Source organism: Lasioglossum baleicum, chromosome 11, assembly GCF_051020765.1.
Source record: "Lasioglossum baleicum chromosome 11, iyLasBale1, whole genome shotgun sequence".
Lineage (NCBI taxonomy): Eukaryota > Metazoa > Arthropoda > Insecta > Hymenoptera > Halictidae > Lasioglossum > Lasioglossum baleicum.
The window spans coordinates 8191355-8214007 of NC_134939.1; the positions used below are offsets into that span (position 1 = coordinate 8191355).

At 36.3% G+C, this 22653-nt stretch overlaps 1 protein-coding gene across 2 annotated transcripts in view; it reads right to left on the reverse strand.

Moving 5' to 3' along the window:
* LOC143213774 (uncharacterized) overlaps positions 1 to 22653 on the reverse strand; it is a 70042-nt gene that overhangs the window by 9615 nt on the left and 37774 nt on the right. For both annotated transcript variants that reach the window (XM_076433976.1, XM_076433975.1), the window contains 3 exons: positions 11806 to 11882; positions 10389 to 10476; positions 5309 to 5481 (listed from right to left, as the gene is read on the reverse strand). In XM_076433976.1, the coding sequence (XP_076290091.1) occupies positions 5309 to 5481; positions 10389 to 10476; positions 11806 to 11882 (338 nt within the window). The remainder of the gene's footprint in view (positions 1 to 5308; positions 5482 to 10388; positions 10477 to 11805; positions 11883 to 22653) is intronic.

A 22653-nucleotide genomic window follows, 5' to 3' on the forward strand; every position in this document is an offset into this window, starting at 1 on the left:
TTTCTCTGGTGGTGGCCTTTTCAGATCTGAGATAAATTAAAATCGTGCTAAATTCTGTCATATTGGGTTGGCAAGAAAGTAATTTCGGTATTTTAAGGTGAAATAGAGCCCAATTTTTTATTCAGGCAATGAACTTTAATGAATAAAATATTTTCATCGTTTGAACAAAGAAATTCGGTTTTATTTCACCTAAAAATATCGAAATTACTTTCTTGCCAATCCAATATTTTACATCCTAGCATTTTTTGAAAATTTTTTTAAGCCATGAATGCACAAAGATCAGGAGTCTAGTGATTATGTTCTAACCCGCTAGAAGCATCCGTTCTCCAATTACCTAATTCAGCCGAGATTCGACTGGCAGCCGAATCGTGTAAGTTTCTCCGATCGGAGGACGAAAGTTAGGGGATCAGGTCAGCGAAAGTCGAATGAATCGCCAATCACGTTGCAGAAACCGAACCGCGAGCGCCGAGGACGAGCACGGGCAGGACCAGCCGCGAAATTCTGTGTCACGGTTACGCGCCGCTGTCCGCATTCGATGAATCTCGCGACGAAGTAGGCCTGACGATGATCACGACCAGCCTTCCTACGCGAGGATCATCATCATGATCGTCCGGCGCTGCGCACGATGCCCGGGAGATCCGCCAGATACTCGCAGATCTATCGACCTCATTGATCGCGCGGAAATATTCGCACAACGATGAAAAAGGGGTGAATACTTTGGAAAGTATTTTAACACTAAACCTACCGACCATCAACAGTGACTGATGTGTATAGTAATATAAAAATAACAAGATTAAATTTATTTATATTTTGTGCGATTTTTACTATAATATTAGGTTAGCAACTAAGTTCGCGACCTTTTATTTTTTTATAACCTCATTCAGTGACCATTCCTTTTGAACTGTATATCATCGGACTTTTTTATAATTGTACCAAACAACCTGATTTATGACAATGATCAATTAGAAGCATTGGTTTACGAAATGATATGCAAAAAAGATTTTCCAAAAATTATAATTTAGAAGGTTACATGCAGAAATATAAAAGAGATTTTTTAAAACTTTTTTATTTGAGCCCTCAATGAAAATTTAAAGTATATGTTTTGTAGATCTATGTTAGTTATACACATGCTGAAAATTTCATCGATATCGATTAACATACACACGAGCTACAAGCGGTTAAAAATGGTGAAAATCGTGGTTTTACACGACTTAAAATCCACAGAAACGTACATCTTTCGATGCGTGTCGTTTTTTCCTGCGTCAACCGACTTCAATAACATTTTCAGCACGTGTATAACTAACAAAGATCTACAAATGAAAAAGTTTCAAAAAATGCCTTTTTTATTTTTGCATGTAACCTTGTAAATTATAATTTTTGTAGAATCTTCTTTGCATATCATTTCGTAAACCAATGCTTCTAATTGATTATAAAAAATGAAGTCGTTTGGTACAATTATAAAAAAGTTATTAGTTTTTAAAAGGTGTATAAATACTTTGTACACCCATTGTATACTGGAGTCAAAATATATTCAATAAATTCCTATGCAAACACCTTCACAATTTCAATAATTGTCAAATAAAAAATCTAAAATGGTTCATTTGACCCCTCGTGATGGGTTTAGTGTTAACAAGGCCCGACCTTGTCCCTAATTAAGTTGATCGACGAGCATGCGAACGCTCGCCAATTCAATATTCCCGTGAATGTGGAGAACACTTCTCTAGGCTAGCCTAGACCTTTGGATCAGTACATAAAAGTAATTTTCTGTTTTCTCTCTTCTTCCACATAATTCTGTTCAAACTTGTCCGTCATGTTTAACAGGATATCTGTTAATTTTGCATTTTTATATGCGCTTCATCATGTCGAGTAAATTTCAACATTTTGATGTACGATCATTAAAAAAATTATAACAATACAATATCAATGAATATTTTAATAGTTAACGTGGTTTGAGCACGGGATAAACAAGTCAGCCACCGTAAAGGCTACCGTTCGAAAAGATGACGTCATGCGAAGCCACTATAGTGGCATATAGTAGCTAACAAGTGAAAAGTCGTTCTGATTGAACAGATATTGTCTTGTAACGTAAATGCGTCTTGATATCTTGAATATTTCTTTTTCATTTATTAACAATAACAAGAAATGCATTTCATTTTAGCTTCTATTTCTTACGATTATTTTTATCTTGCATGGAAATGTCAGATTTCGAGTTGATCATCGTAAAAGAAGAAGAAGAAACGGTGGAAATGCAAGAAAAATGTAAAAATATTTAAATGTTCGAAAGTTGTTTGAGTCTTCTTTCAACAATGTGCGGCTTCAGGCGTATTTTGGATCGTGCGACCCACTGGAGTAACTTTCTTCCTTCTTTTCACTTTCATATTTTCGTTGGTATTTTTTCCCCTCGGGAGGAGAGCTGCCAGATGTCTTTCGCGTGCTCTCTTCTTCGCTTACTTTCCATCGTCAAAAGCTGCTACGACGAAACGACTCAATTTCAATTTTTAATTTACACTGACCCATATCTTCGACTTCGATACACAGCGTGGCGGGGAGCAATGTGGCCTTAGGCTATTATCTAGATTCTAGATCAAACAGCTTCCGAGTCCATCGTTTCAATATTAATTAATCAGATTCGCAATACATATACGCTTTTTAGTTTTTCATTGCGTGGACGAGTCTATATGACTGTCTGAATTTTTTGCCAATAAGTATCATCGTTATGTATACAGAGTGGTCCAGTTAAAGTTCTGTCTCCTTCAGTCGCGACGATTTAAAAAGTATTTTCTATGCAAATTGTATCCTGTTTGGTCTAAAAGAATAATTAAGATCATCATTATTATTGGCTCACCGATGTATCAGTCTTGTAGACTGTTCAAGTGGTAACTCCCCGATATTTATGGTCAATTTTTCTCAAGTATCATGCACATCTCTTTCACACATATCGAGACATTACTGTGGTTCCAAACAAAGTGCCCAATCTCTTTCGCGACACATCTTTTAGTCGTACAGCAACTTGATAAAAGATTGCAGTTCAATAAAAACATATATCATTATCATTGTCTCACCGATGTATCGATCTTGTAGACTGTAGACTGTTCAAGGAGTAACTCCACAATATTTATAGTCAATTTTTGTCAAGTATCATGCACATCTCTTTCGACACATCTTTTAGTCGTACAGCAACTTGATAAAAGATTGCAATTCAATAGAAAAGAACATCATTATCATTGTCTCTCCAATGTATCGAGCTTGTAGACTATTCAAGGGATAACTCCACAATATTTATAGTCAATTTTTCTCAAGTATCATGCACATCTCTCTCACACATATCGAGACATTACTGTGGTTCCAAACAAAGTGCCCAATCTCTTTCGCGACACATCTTTTAGTCGTACAGCAACTTGATAAAAGATTGCAGTTCAATAAAAAAAAATATTATCATTGTCTCATCGATGTATCGATCTTGTAGACTGTTCAAGGGGTAACTCCATAATATTTATAGTCAATTTTTCTCAAGTATCATGCACATCTCTTTCCTACATATCGAGACATTACTGTGGTTCCAAACAAAGTGCCCAATCTCTTTAGCGACACATCTTTTAGTCGTACAGCAACTTGATAAAAGATTGCAGTTCAATCAAAAAAAATATTATCATTGTCCCACCGATGTATCGATCTTGTAGACTATTCAAGGGATAACTCCACAATATTTATAGTCAATTTTTCTCAAGTATCATGCACATCTCTCTCACACATATCGAGACATTACTGTGGTTCCAAACAAAGTGCCCAATCTCTTTCGCGACACATCTTTTAGTCGTACAGCAACTTGATAAAAGATTGCAGTTCAATCAAAAAAAAATATTATCATTGTCTCATCGATGTATCGATCTTGTAGACTGTTCAAGGGGTAACTCCATAATATTTATAGTCAATTTTTCTCAAGTATCATGCACATCTCTTTCACACATATCGAGACGTTACCGTGCTCCCAAAGAAAGTGCCCAATCTCTTTGGACACATCTTTTAGTCGTACAGCAACTAGGTAGAAGATTGCAGGAAAATGTTAGCGGCGGAACCGAAAGACTGTTAACGGGTTAATGAACCACTTGCTAGGCTAATGGTATTCGGGAAAGACTATATTATCGTACATTTCTCTTGCCCCCTAGGAAGGATCGTTCCGCTTTAGCGAGGAGAGCTCGCGTAACGCCGACGCAGAGCGACTGAATCGCAGGTGGAATTGTTTATTATTCGCGCAGCCGATGGCGCAACAGAAGTCCGCCGATGGCGGACTCTCTATTTCGTTGGATTGGCGAGTCCCTGTCATGCTAATCCGTCGTTTCTAATCCCTGCGAGCGTGCCAACGCTCGTCGAAATGGATCATGTAGTCGCTCGCGTGCTCGGTCCGTTCAAATTTTCACTTTCTACTCGAGGTGCCGGGGGACCAGGAACCGGTAGACCGTCTATGGAACGCTTAGCCTACCTACGCACACCTCTGTCTCTCCATTTTTAATCGTCTTCTGCAATTAGCCATTCGATGACAGCGGGACTGTCAGAGCTACTCTTAGCTCCGTGGATTCATTTAAAATTTAGAACCAACGCTATCTAGCAATTGCGGGTAAGATATCTCAGAAATTTTCAGATTTTTTAGCGTACTGAACGTAGCTTATAAACAGACTGCGGATCTTCATGCAAAATAAAAATCGTCTGCGTCGATTGTAAGAAATAGAAACCAAACAGAATGTTATTTCTTCCCTTAATAATTTTAGTAGATAAGAAATCATATGTTGACGTCTCGTATTTCCAAAATTTTCCTACTATTTTGAACTTTATCTACTTAATTTTGCTACAAATACATAAATATCATGATATTTTCAGTATTTATCTATCATTTTATTTAATGTATGCACTTTTCTCTTATGCTCAAATAAAATGGTATTTAAAAGTACTGTTTTCTTTTATGCTTAAATCAAATAGTATTTGAAAATACTATTACTTTTAATGCGTACACTAAATACTATTTTAAAGCACTATTTCATTTAATGTTTAAATGAAATACTACTTGAGAAAAGCATTTAATGAAATAGTATTTTCAAATAGCGTTTGCCTTCAGAATTTTCTTATTGAAATGTTTCCGTTTTTAGTGTTTTATCTCAAACACTTTCAAATGATTTCCAACCCTGTACGATCTCAAATAAGGTGGACTATCTATCATTCACTATTTGAAAAGAGTATTTCACCCGGGTCTGAGTTACTCGTCTTCCTCGGTTAGCAGGTTGAGAGACAGAGAATAGATGACTGGAGAAATTACCGTCTGAATAGGCCGGCGGCAGGGCCTTCAAGAAAGGAGCCCCTCGAGCACCCCAGACCGGATGTCGGACGTTGTTACAAGCCCCGGAAGGTGTTCTGTACTTGCTCGGAGGGCAGGGTCGGTCCGGTTTGATTCTGCAAGGAGCATCGCCTGATTCTGACCTATCCTGAAACCTGGAACACCAAACGAGAGGCTCGCATGAAGGCAGTTTCCATCTAGAAAAGAACTTTCTAAGTGAAATGACCCAAATGCCTTCGCTTTTTCTTCCCTTGTGCTTTTTTTTTTCTTTAACGACTGTGTATATAGTCACAGAAACTTGTATTCATACGTACCCCGCCGAGTTTCACTATCACTTCGCTATGTTTCCAGTCTATTTAATGCCATGAATTATACATTAGATTCTACCTTAACAGGAAATGAAAAGTAAATTATTAGAAGATAGTCGGAAGCATCTGGTTTCCAGTTTATCATTCGGATTGAAACGAGTTTGCTAACTTTAATCATTTATTCTATTAACCAAGGTCGGTGACTAATTTTTTGCACGAGTTTTTATTTATAAAAGCTTTCATTTATATTTATTCTTGTATAGATCATAACTAGACTGCGAATCTTTGTGCAAAATTGTTCTTTATTCATCGCAACGGAGCCAGATAGAAAAATCTTTATTTCTTTAATAATTTGACTGTGTTAAAAACAAAATATTCTCACACTTTTTAAATATTTCTACTGTTTTAAATTTCCAAAAGTCCAATTGTAAGAGCATTACTGGAGAGAAATTGTTTTTCTGGTATTTTTATTGATTTTCGTTGCCCCTACGAAACAGTGAATTGCGTGTAATATGCTTTCGAATGGACTGAGTTTTTCTGAAAAATTGATTGGTACACCGAATGGAAATCCAGTGGATAAAAACTGTATTTGCGTAAGCTCGCTATACGTGCAGTTTTTTGTATTGTTTATGGGAAGTGGAGTTGCAAGGAAGTTTCAAACTCATCGCGTGTTCTATATTGCAAATGGATTCTGAAAGCCCAACTCTGCTCAAGTGCTAATGGCTGCTTTTACGCGCGACTTGGAAGAATAGATCCGTTGCTCCACGTAAGCACTTTCATTTTTATCGCTACGTTTTTCAACGTTCGAAACAGGTAAAACCGCCTTGTAAAAAATTTGAAGTAGCAATTCGACAAATACACGGTAATTGTCGATTTATTAAAAAACAAATTTGTAAATTCGTATTTTTATTCAAAAACGTGCCGAATTGTGACAAAAATGAATAGACGCTAATTAGAATTCTCTTTACAGTGGCATGTCTGAATTTTCTTACTAGCGTTAAAGGATTGTTTTAATATTTTTTCAATGAAGCCATTACCTTGGAATTTTCGCTCATTCTTTAATATTCTAAGATGTTTTTCTGGTTAGCGCAATATTCTTGAAAGGAATTCCAAGTTTAAATTAGTTTGTGGCTGTCTGTCTTATAAATAGTAATAAATATACGCGAAAAATGAACTAAGTTTTATTGAGTTTTATAAATAACACAACTGCATATCAATCCTTTATGACGACGATATTTCCTGAGAGACGCGAGCGTAACTTTTAATAACTTCAATGGGACGCTGTATATTTTTATAATGACTGAGTAAAGGGTTAATAAAATGTCTCTGAGAGAAAATGGAGAAGCTTGTAAAAGTGCATCAAAAATTACGAATTAAAATAACGAACTTGCAAAAAAGTCTATAAAATTGTTAAAAAAATTTAATTGAAATTTGGAACTTTTCTGCAAGTTCGTTATAGTGGCATTCCTTGAGAAATTATTATTTCCTCTTGTTTGATGTACGTTTACAAGCTTCTCCTTTTTAAGAGATATTTTATTAACCATTTACACAATCATTATAAAAATATATAGCGTTATATTGCTGTTATTAAAGGTTACGCTCGTCTCTCAGGAAATATTGTCGTCATAAAGGATTGATATGCAGTTGTGATATTCACTTTAAAAAATTGATTTAAATTTTCAAGTGCTATTCGATGTGGGCTTTAAAGGAAAAAATACAGCGGGTGTACAAAGTATTCGTACACCTTTTGAAAATTAATAACTTTTTTATAATTGTATCAAACGACCTGATTTGTTTAAATCAATTAGAAGCATTGGTTTACAATGATTTCGTGCATTTCATTCCGTAAACCAATGCTTCTAATTAATTATAAAAAATCAGGTCTTTGGTACAATTATAAAAAAGTTATTCTGTATTAAAGGTCGTTCGAATATTTCCTACACCCACTGTATCAGATGATTGCAAAAGTTCGTGCCCGATTTTCACGAATGTCGCAAACTGTACTGCACGGCGGAGTGTAAAAGGAAACAATTATATAGTCACCATTCTTTTCTAATTGTAGAAAAGAATTGTGACCATATAATTCATTAATAAAGTTGTATTCCTTAAAATTTAACCATTGAATTTTATTTTCAAATCCGTCACAAACTTACGTAATCATCTAATATAATTTTGAACAAACTACCAGCAACAGTGGAATCAGTGGAATCGTTTGCGTCGAAACAGGAAGTGACTAAAAACCATTCGATCTTGTTTTTGCATTGTTTCCCGGTAACACACGCGCACGCACACACGGTGAGTTGGTAAAACAGTCACGTGAAAAAAGTGACCCTGCAATTAGAACGACTGCAGCGCGGCGACTTTCTATCCCAGGTGAGGAAAGGAGTGGTTTTCAAGATCGCCGAGGCAAGAAACGATGAGTCCGGGCGGAATACTCGAGCGAGCGGCCAGGAAGGCCGTTTCACGATAGTGAAACACGACGACAAGCATAATCTTTCGTTCTGAGAGCGTAGAGACTGTTGTGTGGCCTTTGTAGAAGGTATGGGGCATGGGGAGAGCAAGTAGTTGGGCCAGTGGTGGTGGCCGAGCCTGCATCGGACCCACTCCACGATCGGCAACCTTCTCGAGGCTGAGGAAAGGGATTATAGTACCGGTAATGGTCAGACGTGAAACCTTCCTCGTGGACGCGACGCCGACGGTGCCTTTCCTCGGCCATGAAAGTAAAAGCTCGCTGGGAGAAAAGGAAGGAAAATGGAGCAGGAAGGATGTCGGGACCGCCGGCTGTCATGCAAATCACGCGACGGTTCTTAAACACGCGTACGGTATTACGACAGTGTCTTAACTCTGCGAGAACTGTGGCAGTGAACCTTTTAATAGCGGTTACTCAGCTAACCCGTTAGCTTCTCTTTCTGTCTCGGATTTTTCTCGTCGGTGATTTGACAACGGAATGATTAATGTTAGAGAACGGAAGAGTGTGATTGTAAATTGGATTTGATGATTCTGTGGCGGGAATCTGTGAGTGAAATGGACGACAGTAAAAAGTTCATGGAGAAATTTCAGAGTGCTGCTCTAATTAACTTCTGCTTGCTTCTAATGGATTCAGAACATTTTAATCTTGTGTGAATATTCGTGTAAGAGTTTTACTAGATTTTATGAAGAGGGATGTAGAAGGATTAGAAAGATCTAAGAATATCCGTGTATTAAAACGGTAAAAAGATTAACGCCATTTGAGAATATTCGTATATTACTTTTAAGATGATTAAAGGAAGAAAGAAATTTCCATTTGTAATTGATGAAGAAAATTTTAATTTTGCACAAAGGTTCCCATCATAATTATTAACAAGTCACTTTATGCAATAATGAAAATATTAACTAAGAGTTCTGGTTAAAGAAAAGAGAGAAAGTTCATTTATGTATAAATTTGAAGAATTGGAACTTGATTTTCTTATAAAAAAATTCGAAAAGTATTATCCAGATTTATTATCGTATGTATATCTTCAAGTGTGATACTGTGACATTACCATTATGAAAAATACTGTGTACAAAAAAAAGGAAACGAGTGTTAGTCACACCGACGACTAAAGTGAAGTGCATTAATTCTATCTTGAAAGAATAATAAGCGATCGGTGGACAAGAAATTAAAATGACTGATTGCGAGTGAAAGGAAACACTTCAGTATTCTGCATTCAACCATATTATATCGTTATTATAATTATTATAGTTTCGTCATCTTTTTTGCATAATCCTCAAAAACAACTTTTTTTCACAGTGTTGGAATTAATCGATATGATGTATACTCAACCTTGAAATATGTTATCATGATTTATAAATATCTCATATAATCAACATTTTAAAAAATTGTGACTTATCGTCTCCAACGATTTCAAAAAAATTGTTTCCAGAAAGAGAATTTAAATATGAAATATGCACATTAACTAAAACGTTTCACTCGGTTGCTTTAATTTTTGGTAGAATATGCATGTACATATCTATGTTATATTTAATGAGAGGCAAAGGTTGATTGAATTCAACGCATACTATAAATGAAACATGCACGATATAACAAATTGAATAAATATGAAAATTTACGAATAAATTGTTAGAGAAAGTTAGAGGGAGCGAAGATGATATTGCGAACCAAGCATAAGATTAAAGTTGAGTTAACGATCATTACAGGATTATCTGTTACACATGGAAAAACATGATGTATCAAGGAAAAATATAAATACATTTCGTCAAAAAACTAAACGAATAAGAAAAGCTTCCTGTTTAGAACAATTTCATGAATCCCACAGTTGTGTTACGAAGATGACCACGTTACTTTATCATACAGTGACAGTTCGAATAATTCCCTGCTGCTGCATCTTATTAATCCCACAGAATATACTTATTACAAAAGACCGAAGTGTGTGAGCTCTATTTTTACCCACTGAATGTACATGAACCTGGTCGGAGCCGTTTCCATTACAGATTCGATGAGGCAAACGACCTTCGACATTTCTGTCGCAGAATATTTATTAAAACGTGCGTGGATTAAGTAAGGCCAGCATTCCGTCCGTTGAAAAAGTTTAGCTAGCATGAATGGAAGCCCACGTATATTTTGTTCCGTTGAGTAAGAAACGTTGTCTGTCATTTTCATCGAATTACCGGCGGATAGCGGCAAACGAATATTTATACTTTACAGACTCCGCAGAGAAATTATGCTTGGATATCTATCATTAGATGAACATGCTTATGTAAACAAAATTACATACCTGGATTTCGTTTGATACGTAAATCTCTCGGCTTCGATCCCTGCGCGAGCTCGCGCCTGTAGATCGTGATCCACGCCGTACAGGTAATCTGCAATGCAAAAATCCTTATCGTACTCGCGTTTCTAATGTTCGATCTCTCAGCAGATCACTCTCCCGATTTTTACGAGTTGCGAATTTGTTTAGGAGGTAATTCTACTCGTCAAAACCAGGCGAAAATCAAGAGATTATTAATAACTAGACAGCGGCTTATATGCATTTATGACGAAAATGAGTAGGTGTAATTTTTGAGACAGTAAAAACATTCGACGAATTTAAAAACACTGTTATAATATTTTCAACCTATTAAACATATTAAGCGAAGGACAGTGTATTTTTATTTCACTGCAGTTTGTTGTAATTCAGGTAGAAACTTTTTATTTTGCATAAAGATCCGCTGTCTATTAATAACTTTTTCTGTTTCAAAAACCCAATGTTTGTACACGAACTTTGCTTTCTAAATATGTTTCCTGATATTTCTTATAATTAATAAAACAGTTGAATGGTGAAAGTAAGATTACACAGGGTGTCCCAAAAATGTTGTACTTGAAATGTTGTACTTTAGATTCCTGAGGAATTTTAAATCAGTTTTTCCTTTGCGAAAATGTTCTCCGTGGCTTTGTTAAGGAGTTATTAACGAAAAACACGGACCAATCAGAGCGCGACTGCAGGGGGTGGATTCCGGCTTGGCCAATGCCGAGGCCACGCTCGTCTGTTGTAACTGTGCCTTGATCGGTCCATGGTTTTTCGTTAATAATTCCTTAACTAAGCCACGGAGAACATTTTCGCAAAGGAAAAACTTACTTGAAATCAGCTCAGGGTCCGTTTCAAGGAACTACAACATTTTTGGGACACCGTGTCTACATATAATACGTGTAGGAAATACAGTTTTGTTCTCTACGACACAGTCTGCACTTCTTAATTTAATTACAACTATAGTCTCTCACTCGTACTCTTAGCTTTAATTAGATTTTATTCTCCGTATATGGAAATATGTATTGTGTATGGAGTTGTCTGCGAGGAGAAACAATGGGCAATGAATATTCAATTATCGATGCTCCCGGACAAGACAATCGCAGCGCATAATGCACATTGACATTTGACAATCGTACGAACTTCAACGAGTAAACAGGAATTAACAGCGTGAAACACATCGCGCAACGATTTCTGTGTCAGAGTCTGTGAAATGTCAGATATAGAGACCCAGTTCATATGTTCGTGGTCCCACTGACCTAATCTACGCTGTTGGCCTACTTTTGAATCCTTAATAATTTCAAAACGAAACGCAATTTTGTCACTCTTGATTTTCGCTTCGACAAGCTGAAGCACTCTTGCGATCATTTGCAATCGAAGACCCTGTACTATTTTTCTATCGACTCACCTGAAATGTCGAACTGATTGACTGACGTGATTGCTAGTGCCACGAGAGCTACAGCGCTCAGCAGAGCCAAGCTGCACCTGAAACAAAATTTTTTATTTAATTAACAGGACCGATTGGTGCAAAATAGACAGCCTACAGACATCTGCAACTTAATTTTAAGTCTTAATCTTAACACTGGATTTACGGAGTGGCCAATTTACACTATTGTATCAAAAAAACAAAATTTTTTTATGCAATTCACGGGACTGATTGGTGCACAGTTGGCAACCTACAGGTTATTGCACATTAGCGCACTTGTAGGATTTTAATCCTAACAGTGGATCTACGAAGTCATTAATTTACACTATCGTATCAAAACAACAAAATTTTTTATTTAATTAACGGGACCGATTTGTGCACAATTAGCAACCTACAGACTTTTGCAGCTTAGCGCGCCTATAGGCTCTTAATCTTAACACTGGATCTACGAAGTCACTAATTTACATCACTTTATGAAAATAACAAGTTTTTGTTCAATTCACGGGACCGATTGGTGCACAATTGGCAATCTACAGCGTTTTGCAACTTAGCGCGCTTGTAGGATTTTAATCCTAACACTGGATCTACGAAGTCACTAATTTACACTATTGGATCAAAACAACAACATTTTTTATGTAATTCACGGGACCGATTGGTGCACAATTGGCAATCTGCTGCTTCTTGCAAATTAGCCCATCTGTAGGGCCTTTACCCTTTGCAGTCGGAGCTAGTTTAACTTGAAAATTAAATATTTCTCCGACCTAGAATAATGCCATTGTATATGGTTCTTCTTTATTTTATGGATATGAAATTGATATAATACCTGATATAATACTGGAATGTGTAGTAATTGTTTAGATACCAACACATCTAATAATGTGAAGAATATTGTGAATAATGGTACAGTAGTTTTTAGTGATAACCGTGAGCCTAGTATCAAAACAACAAAATTTTTTATTTCTTTAACGGGACTGATTGGTGCACAATTGGCAACCTGCAGCTTCTTGTAAGGTCTTTAAGTCTCTACCCTTCAGTCGGAGCTGTTTTTAACTTGAAAATTAAACATTTCTTCCGACCTAGAATAATTCCATTGTCTACGATTTCTATCATTTTATGGATATGAAATTGATATAATACCTGATAGAATACTGAAATGTGTACTATTTGATTAGATGCCAGCATACTTAAGTGTTAATCTTAACATTGGATCTACGAAGTCACTAATTTACATTACTTCATAAAAATAACAAGAATTTATAGCTTGCCGCTGCATTCGAAATAAAACGGAAGGCGGTCCCGAGTTATCGCCTTGTATCAGAATAAAACTTTATTAGTGGAATATCGGTGCGAGTCAGAAACTACTCCGGCATGAGCGTGGAACTCGCAGGAGTTCGAGGGTTAATGTTTTCTTTCCCTGGAAGAACGTCACGAATTTTCTTCCACAACGATGCGGAACTGCTAACTGTCTCCGAAATGGGTTCGGGTTAATAACCGTCGAGTTCTTCGAACGTGAGTTTCGCGAATTGCGGGTCGAGATTGTCGTGGACGACGCTGGAGAACTGTGTGTATAACAAATGAACTGTTACGAAACATTCGTCATAAAACCTAAAGTTACAGATTCGCAAAAACTCGCGCCGATCATATCGGTCTATCTGACACTAAAATTGAATATTTGCAGCACTCGGAATACACGAGTTAATTGCCACGATATGGCTGCTGGAGGCTTACGTTACCGAACTAGTTAAAAACTTTTCCAATGACATGAATATCCGGTAAGATTTTCAACGGTGCACGTAACTAGACGATTGTATAAAATAGATTTTATGGTGTATCAGTATCATTTATATCTCTCGCGAATGTGATAATTGATACTTATATAAAACACATAAAGTCTACACTGTAATAAATCCGTAGCATGAAAATTCATCCACTTCCTTGCTTTGGGTGTTACAAAACGTTTGATCTGAAGCATAATTTGTTGACTTACTTAGAGTATGATTTCGGTAAAAACTAGTTGAAGTATTATCCATGGATTTATGTAGCTATTTATGAAGAACAGACGAGGGTTAATTTGTGATAGTAGATTATGATATAAAACGCAGAAGAAAATCTTTCCGCTAATAAAAACTCGAATACAAGAAGAAAGGAAACATAATTTGTTCATTTAAAGTGTAAAACAAAAATCGTGATTATCCAAGAATTTATGTAACTATTTCTGAAAAACATACACGAGAAATATAATCTAACAAGTGGATTACGATATTTCCCTAACATAAAACAGAAAATATTTCCATTCACGATAGCACAAATACAATGCATTTTATACACGTACAGAGTGGCAGGATTTCTGTGTAACTGGAAAAGAAAGTGCAAGATCATCGACAATTAATAAATTGACTAGCGTCGGAGTACGGCTTCGGGTAATTGCTAAAAATTGCTCCATGAAAGTGTAGAGTGGAAGGGTTTTCTCGGGAGAAAACGGAACGTGTGTAAGATGAAGATATGCTTTATATTACTAATTAATTCTCTGTGGAGTGCGAACGCTGTCTGCTCTTCAAAACGATTTAATTCGAAGGGTTCGAAGTCGTTTTTTACATATTTAAACTTAGAGGGCGAGTCATCGTTAGTCAGCTGTTTGTCCTGTGACCAGAGTGGGCAAGAATTTTTATTTGAATACAATTTTTGCCCAACTCTGCCTGTGACGTAGATATGGGACATGGGACGACGAATTATTTTGTTCGAGGAACGATACTGTTTCCACTTTTAAAAGGACAATAACTTTTTTAACCCTTAGCACTAGAATTGCTGTACCATTATTCACAATATTGTTTACATTATGAAATATGTTGGTATCTAATCGATTACTACACATTTAAGTATTGTATAAGGTATTATATCAATTTTATATCCATAAAAATGAAAGAAATCATAGACAATGGAATTATTCTAGGTCGGAAGAAATGTTTTACACAAGTTAAAGTAGCTCCGACTGCAAAGAGTAAAGGCTCTACAGACGCGATAATGTGCAAGAAGCTGCAGGTTGCCAATTGTGCACCAATCTGTCCCGTGAATTGAATAAAAAATCTTGTTGTTTTGATACTAGACTCACGGTTATCACTAAAAATTACTGTACAATTATTCACAACATTCTCCACATTATTAAATGTGTTGGTATCTAAACAATTACTACACCTTACAGTATTCTATCAGGTATTATATTAATTTCATATCCATAAAATGAACAAGAATGGAATTATTCTAGGTCGGAAGAAATGTTTAATTTTCGTGATAAAGTAGCTCCGACTGCAAAGGGTTAATATCAGATCAGACGACGTGGATTTTTCCAAAAGTTAGAACAATCGATCTGCTACATAACGTGAAAAAGAAAATTTTGAAAAAATTTCAATTTATCGGAATTACGAGGAAAGCAATGAAAGTTGTGTTCACAACTTTTATGTGGCCCCCCCCAACATTGAAAATTAAAAAAATACTTCTCAAAAACTTCTCAGAAAATATCCAAGTCCTGTGATCTGAAATTAAAAAGGTTATTGTCCTTTTGAAAGTGTCCGAATATTACTGTGGTTCACTGTACACGAATACGAAAGGAAGGAAAGTATAAAAATCGTTATAAAAAAGAACGATTGTTGGCATAGATACAGGGGGTGGGGGGAGGGGAGAAAGGCCATGAGAGATCAATTCGTGTTTGTTGTAGAGTTAATCGAAATCTTGATAAGCGTCACGTGCCAAGAACAACACCCTTTCTCTCTCTCTCTGTCTCTCTTGCCATCTCTCCCTCTTTCTCCCTGTCAGTTCCCTCTCGCTCTCGACATCATAGTAAAATCATTCGAGCGGAAAATATTGCGAACTTTTGCGCGTGCCGTTCTAATTAGATAGGCATGGCACGATTCCAATGAGAGGCTCTCTCACGAGCAGTGCTATTCATTCAAGAGGCCCGGGTCTAATATAGTCGTCGTGGATAGCCTGAAGAGTAGTTGTAACGTGCTCCGGTGAAACTGCCTTGGTGATGTTCAGAGAACTACCAGGCTTGATGATCGGCGTGCATTAAACGCACCGGTAACCTTTGTTCCCGGATGCGTTTGACACCTAATTGTAAATCTACTGTTGCGTCCATGAATGATCAACTAGTATGCTAAAAGTGTCGGCACGCTCAAGGGAAGTTATCGAACTCGTAAATTGCACACGAGCAAGTTATGCTTAATACAGTAGGACCTGGATTAACCGGCTTGATCGCGGGAGACAAACAGCCCGGATAAAAATTAAGGCTCGATGGATAATCGAGACCCGAGGAAATAATTAAAATGTACATTATATTCCAAGATAAATTTTTTATTTTTGAAAATTTACTTCCCTTCATACACACTGACATATTTATTTAATGCGCTAGAAAAAGATATTTTATAACAAGTTTAAGACTGCTGAATATATTCCCACCAAAATGAATGAGGCATCATTAAAATTTTGGTATAGAACGAAGCAAATGGACAGAATGAAAAATCGAGTTAAAGGGGTGAAATCAGCTCTTGAAAAAATATCAGTGTTTCTTTTCCGCGAAATGTCTCGACAACAAATGATATTAACACTAAACCTACCACCACCGGTTCCAGACTTTTTATTTTACAATTACTGAAATAATAAAAACGATTTCATAAGCGCGTATTACAACAGGGGCCGCACAAAGTCTAAATAAAATCAATCTTGTCATTTTTATAAGGGAACATGTACAGGGTGTATAAAAAGTAATGGTCATCCGTTTTAAAGGTGAATCTACATCTCTGGATCGGTGGACATTTGCAAGAGAACCTTGCCGCGAAATTGTTTATAACAAAGAAAATTGTTGTTAAAGTTTACATCAACACCTTCCGCTCATCCAGAAAAGAAAAAGTTTGAAAGAACCCACATGTCGCAGACCAATAGTTATGGAGATATAAGCTGTTAAAAGTTTTTGTAAAATTTGATTGTGTGGAGTTATACGTATAGACAAAAACGTACTACTACAGTCCACCCGACCGTGTCGACGAGACAGAACATAATCGTGTGCGTGCCTCGTGCAAACGAAATTTAAAGGGACATTCGTCGTTGTCGTTATGCCCGTACGACGTAATCGTCTCCCTGACCATGCGGATCATAAATTGCAGTTGCAAAATATGAGAGAATACCTTATATCTATTGTTATCAGAATATTAATCCTGTATTATAATAAAATGTTACCGTACCTCACCGTTCCTCCAGCGGTTTGGCGATGTGAAGGACGTTATAGTTATAGCAAGCAAAAAAACAGAACAACAGGACTACCCTTATAAATCTCGTTATTGACAACCGAAGACAATACCAAAAGGAATTTCTGTGACAGTTTCCCCACTTCTCAACTCAAAAGTCCTTCCGACACACCCCCGTCCAATTAACAAACGCAACATTTCCCCGCCTATATAAGTCCACCCTTAACCATTCACGAAAAACTGAGGTGACAACCGCAGTACTATTTTGACCGTGGTCGAAGTAATTTCTTCTCGTTCGCTGTCACGATTTTGGAATGTGTGTTGTGTTATGTGCTTCACACTTATTGACGTATTCGCGCAAATGGCAGTGTCCTGTTGATCCGACGGAGGAACAGAAGATTCTGAAAAGTTTGTAAATACTTACCCTAGACATTAGTATTTTATAACCCAGGATTAATATTATTATGTATAAAAATGGATACAAGGTATTCTTTCATATTTTGCTACTTCAAATTTGTGATCCGAATGGGCAGGGAGACGATCACTTGATACGGACCTAATGACGAATGTCCCTTTAAACTTCGTTTGGCTTAAGGTACGCACACGATCATGTTCTGTCTCATCGACACGGTGGTGTGGACTGTAGTAGTAGGCTTTTGTCTATACGTATAATTCTACACGATCAAATTTTGCAAGAACTTTAGCAGCTCATATCTCAATAACCATTTGTTTGCGACATGTGCTTCCTTCAAACATTTTCTCTTCTCGATGAGTAGAAGGTATTGATGTAAAAACAAACTTTAACAACAATTTCCTCTGTTGGAAACAATTTTGCGGCAAGTTTCTCTTACAAATGTCCACCGATCCAGAGGTGTAGATTCACCCCTAGGATGGATGACCATTACTTTTTATACACCCTGTACCAGTTAGTTTTAAGAAACATTCTCGCATTAAGGGGATGAAATCAGCCCATGAAAAAGTGTCAATATTTCCTTTCTCGTGTAATAACAACAAACGATATTAAAAAATAGTTGGAACGAAAGTTGCGTGGTATTATTGTATCTACAATTGTATCGAGAAAAATGTTCAGAATGATGACTTTGACAACATATTTCAAGGTCATTGAAATCGGTAGGAGCACGTCGACACAAGTTTACCATAATAATTGAATACAAATAATTCAAACATTTTTAAATGATTTTAAATGAATTGTATAACAACAGAATTCGCGCAAAGTTTGTTCCAAACAAGAGGTAATAGACTCGTAAATGAGATGCAAGAGTGTCCCAATATCCCTAATGATCGCTTGCGGAACACTATTAATGAGGAGCCAAAAACAACGCGTAAATCGCACGCAACAAGGTTTCGTGCATCCATTGCAATTTCAACCAGTGCAGGAAGACTTGCGAAAAAGAAGCCGGCGTTAGTTAACAGTAAGGGCGTCTAGTTTCCGCAAGACAAGAAGATTGCAAAAACCCACGTTGAAAAAAATTTCGGAATCTGGCTGGGAAACTTTTAATTCGTTCTTTGCATGCTTCGGATTAGCATTAATTTTTTCCGCTGAAAACTATGCAACAGAAAATGTATTTACGAATCGTGCAGATTTTTTTCGACCCAGTCAACAATTCTTACGATAATGTATTTACGGATCGTGTAGTTTTTTCAAACCAGTCAACAATTTTTACGATAATGTATTTACGGATAATGTAGCTTTTTAACCCAGTCAACAATTTTCACGATAATGTATTTACGAATCGTGTAGTTTTTGCAGCCGAGTCAACAATCTTGATTAAAACAATAGGTATTATCTTGCATTGGAAAAGGCTTATCAAAAGTATTGGTAGCTAATTGAACAGGAATCTAATAGCAAGAACTATGAATTACGATCAAACGATTACCACAACTGTTGGGTAACAAATAAGAAAATATTATGCTAAAAGGAATGGCAAACGTTGGTCATTCCTAGATTGTCGATTTTTATGCAAAAGAAAAGGTTTGCGCATTAATTGCAAGGTACAGGAACGTGCGCACTCGGGATTAAAATAAAAAATCAAATTAGTTAAAGACAGGGAAATAAACAAGTATAAAATTTCTCTTTTGTGATTATTAGGTGTATTCCAGAGATCCTATGTTAAAACCATTTATCTAATTAATGCATCATTTACATGGAAACAAAGCTAAACAAAGATTCATTTTTTATGATTATAATTCATTTTTAACCGATCGAAAATAATGTCTTCATATTTGTACATTTTTTAAATATTTTTTCTGTTTTAACACTAGAACTACCGGGTGAGTCAAAATGACTTGCTCCTGATTCGATTTTTTTTTAGAAATATTAAAATTATAAATACTTTTTCCTGAGAATTTTTTTTAGTGAACTTCTGTATTGAATTACATATTTAAATAAAACTGGTACGAAATCTAAATAAATGCAACTTTGTCATTATTATAAGGCAATGTATGCCAATTGCGTTTTAGTGCTCGGTAGTTCTAGTGTTAAGTTTCACCTACTCATTTTTGTGATAAATGCATCAAATCCGCTGTCTATTAATTAAAATTGTTCGAAACATCTTTGCAGCGATTTCACTGATACGGTACTTGGTCCAGATCCAGAAACGCGACACTTATATGCAACAGTGTTCGTCGCAGATTTCAAGTGGTATTTGTACCACTCACGCGAAATTTCAAGCAATTGCGTGTAACGTGAATGCACGAGGTCTATAGACTAATTATCGGAGTAATTTTTGTCACGGAGTTTTTACGGGACACAGACCCGGATAAAATTCAAGTATCGCCGATCGCGATGAACACTCCTTTCACAGCTTTCGAAAGCGTAAGAAAGTCGCCACAGAAAGGGAACCTGTTTAATAAGGACTCGTTATTTTTCATCAGAACGCCCGCTTGCATCCTTCACCTTCAGATGATCACAATATCATTCGAGGGGAAGGGGACAGCTAAAAACATAAACCATGGTTCCGGAGAAAAAATGTTCAAACAAAAAGAAACATTTTTCTTCATAGTCTAAGGCGATCAGAATTATTTTTAAAACAGTCTGCATGTGTGCAAAGGTTCGTCGAAATCGTTCGACCAATTTTGACAATTTTATTTAAACACTCCCATTATATATAATAATTAGTGGATTTAATGCATTTCTGACAAAAATAGAAGAAAAACGAAACGATAATATCATGAAAAGAATTTCGAATTACTGTTGAACCTATTAAAAAATGAAATCAATGTTTATGTTGCTCCAATTTGCTGCTATTCAGGTAGAGAATTTTCATTTTGCATAAAGACGAATACAGACAAAATCTTCAATGAAAATCTAATTCACGAGTGAACAAGAATTGTTTTAAGAGGAATTATGCAGAACAGAATCAGTATATCCGAGAGTTTCATCTTGATTTATAACTGGATAACTGGACAGAACGGTTTATTTCGTAATTTGTATTCAACCACGTCGATAATTTTCAGCTTTCTACATTATTTAGTTACACAGTACTGTACTTAGCAGGATCCCAACGTTTTTTACGGTGCAAATTACGACACGCTTCAGTCCACTATTAATCATCTTTAATTGCTCGTACAAAGTGGATAAGTAAGTTAAAGAGTTCTTGTGGTCTAGAAAAAATCGATTTTTCTTTTTCTTGCTGCGAAATGTCTGCGAAAGGATTTCTATAATGAGAATAGTAAAGAGTTATGCAACCTTCAGAAAACAAATATTCTAGAAAATTGAAAATTCGAAATGTAGAATGCCGCCATTTTATTAAACAATCAGATATTTTATTTTTTTCAGTTCATGTGACAACTAGACTGACACTGATTCAAATGTTACTTCATGTTTTTACTTCAGACCAATAGAAGTATTTTAACATGAAAAAATGATATTTTGTAGTCCAGATACTAGCAAAAATATGAATGGTAAACCTCGATAAATAACAGTCGTTTGACGTCTTTACAAAAATTTTCAGAGGTCTGCGAAGTAATGTATTACAGATCACAAGACCTCTTAAAAAATTCGATGAAACTGTTGGGTTGGCAAGAAAGTAATTTCGGTATTTTAAGATAGAATAGAGAGCCCAGTTTTTTCATTCAAGCAATGAACTATAATGAATAAGATATCTTTCCTTTCATTCGATGATCTTCTGCAAAAAAAGAAATGAGAAAATATGTTATTGATTAAAGTTCATCGCTTGAATAAAGAAATTCGGTTTTACTTTCTTGTCAGCCCAATACAATGAAAATGGTTTTGTTCGATAAGATATTGGCGAGCGTAATTTTCATTTGCCGTGCGTAACGTGAAATTGCGGATGCATACGTCTGTCTGTCCGCTCGGCTCCCGGCTCATTTGTGTGCAGATTTTTCAAGCGCGTGGGAATCGTGTAGCGAAGATCGCGGATCATCCCCCGGCGGGATAATCTGCTTCTTCGATCTCGGTTTCCTTAAATTAATTATCATTTCAACGAGTCACGGACAATGGTTCACGGCAGAAGTGTCTTGAACTTGTTGTTTTCCCTCCTATCTCACCGGCAATGGAAAGATGATCGCGATAATTCGCTAAACCGAGGAGCGAGTTGTTGGACCGACTACCTAACCTAACCTAATGCAAATACATCAACCGCAGTTCACTATTAAAAACGATATTCTTTCATAATTTCGCCGCGATCGCATCACCGATCGACTTTTGTTCCCGGTAAAAATGAGCTCAGACACGTCATAAATCGCTCGGTAACGAAGCTTACGGTTCAATGTTGAGACAGTTGTTTCACTCTTGACCGGGGGGAGATCGCGCGGAGCCTCGTTGTACGATTTATGCCGTATTTAGTCTCGTTTCCGTGAGGTCAATAATGTTTACATGGTGTAATGACGAATTATGAAAATTATACAGAATAACACTCCCCGGTTAATGAAAATTAACTTAATTATTATTGTATGTACAGTAGAACTTCGACTATCCGTGCTGATTAGTGGAACATGATTGTTCGAATAATGCAACAATTACATAGTTTCAGTGCTGAACTGAATCGTTATCGAAGTGTGCAGTAAATCGTATTAATATAAAATTAATATTATCGTATTAATATAAAATTAATATTATCGTATTAATATAAAATTAATATTATCGTATTAATATATAAAAGGTATTCACAGACGATAAAGAATTCGAAGATCAGAAACCCGGTTAATCGAGGTTCTACTGTATAATTAAAATAATGTTTACATAGTGTAATCACGAATTATAAAAATTATAAAAAATGTCTGCTGAAAGAAAAGATCCCCTAGAATTATGTATTCGTAATGATATCGTTAATAAGAAAGGAATTGCGTTATCGGAATAAAAATGTGTTCGACATGACTCCCACGTAAACCTACTGTGTGTATCCGCATAACCGCGATCGTATGCGAGTATACAGTGCCGAAAGAGGGTGGAGTAAATTAGTATCAATTCGCTCCTCGGCTTAGCGCGAAACTTTCTCAGCTGTGAACTACGGTCATTGTAATTACCCGATTCGTGTCGTGTTTGGATTCATCTCCATCGGAGACATGTTCCCAGTCAATTAACAATGTTTCTACACTGTAATTACGAATG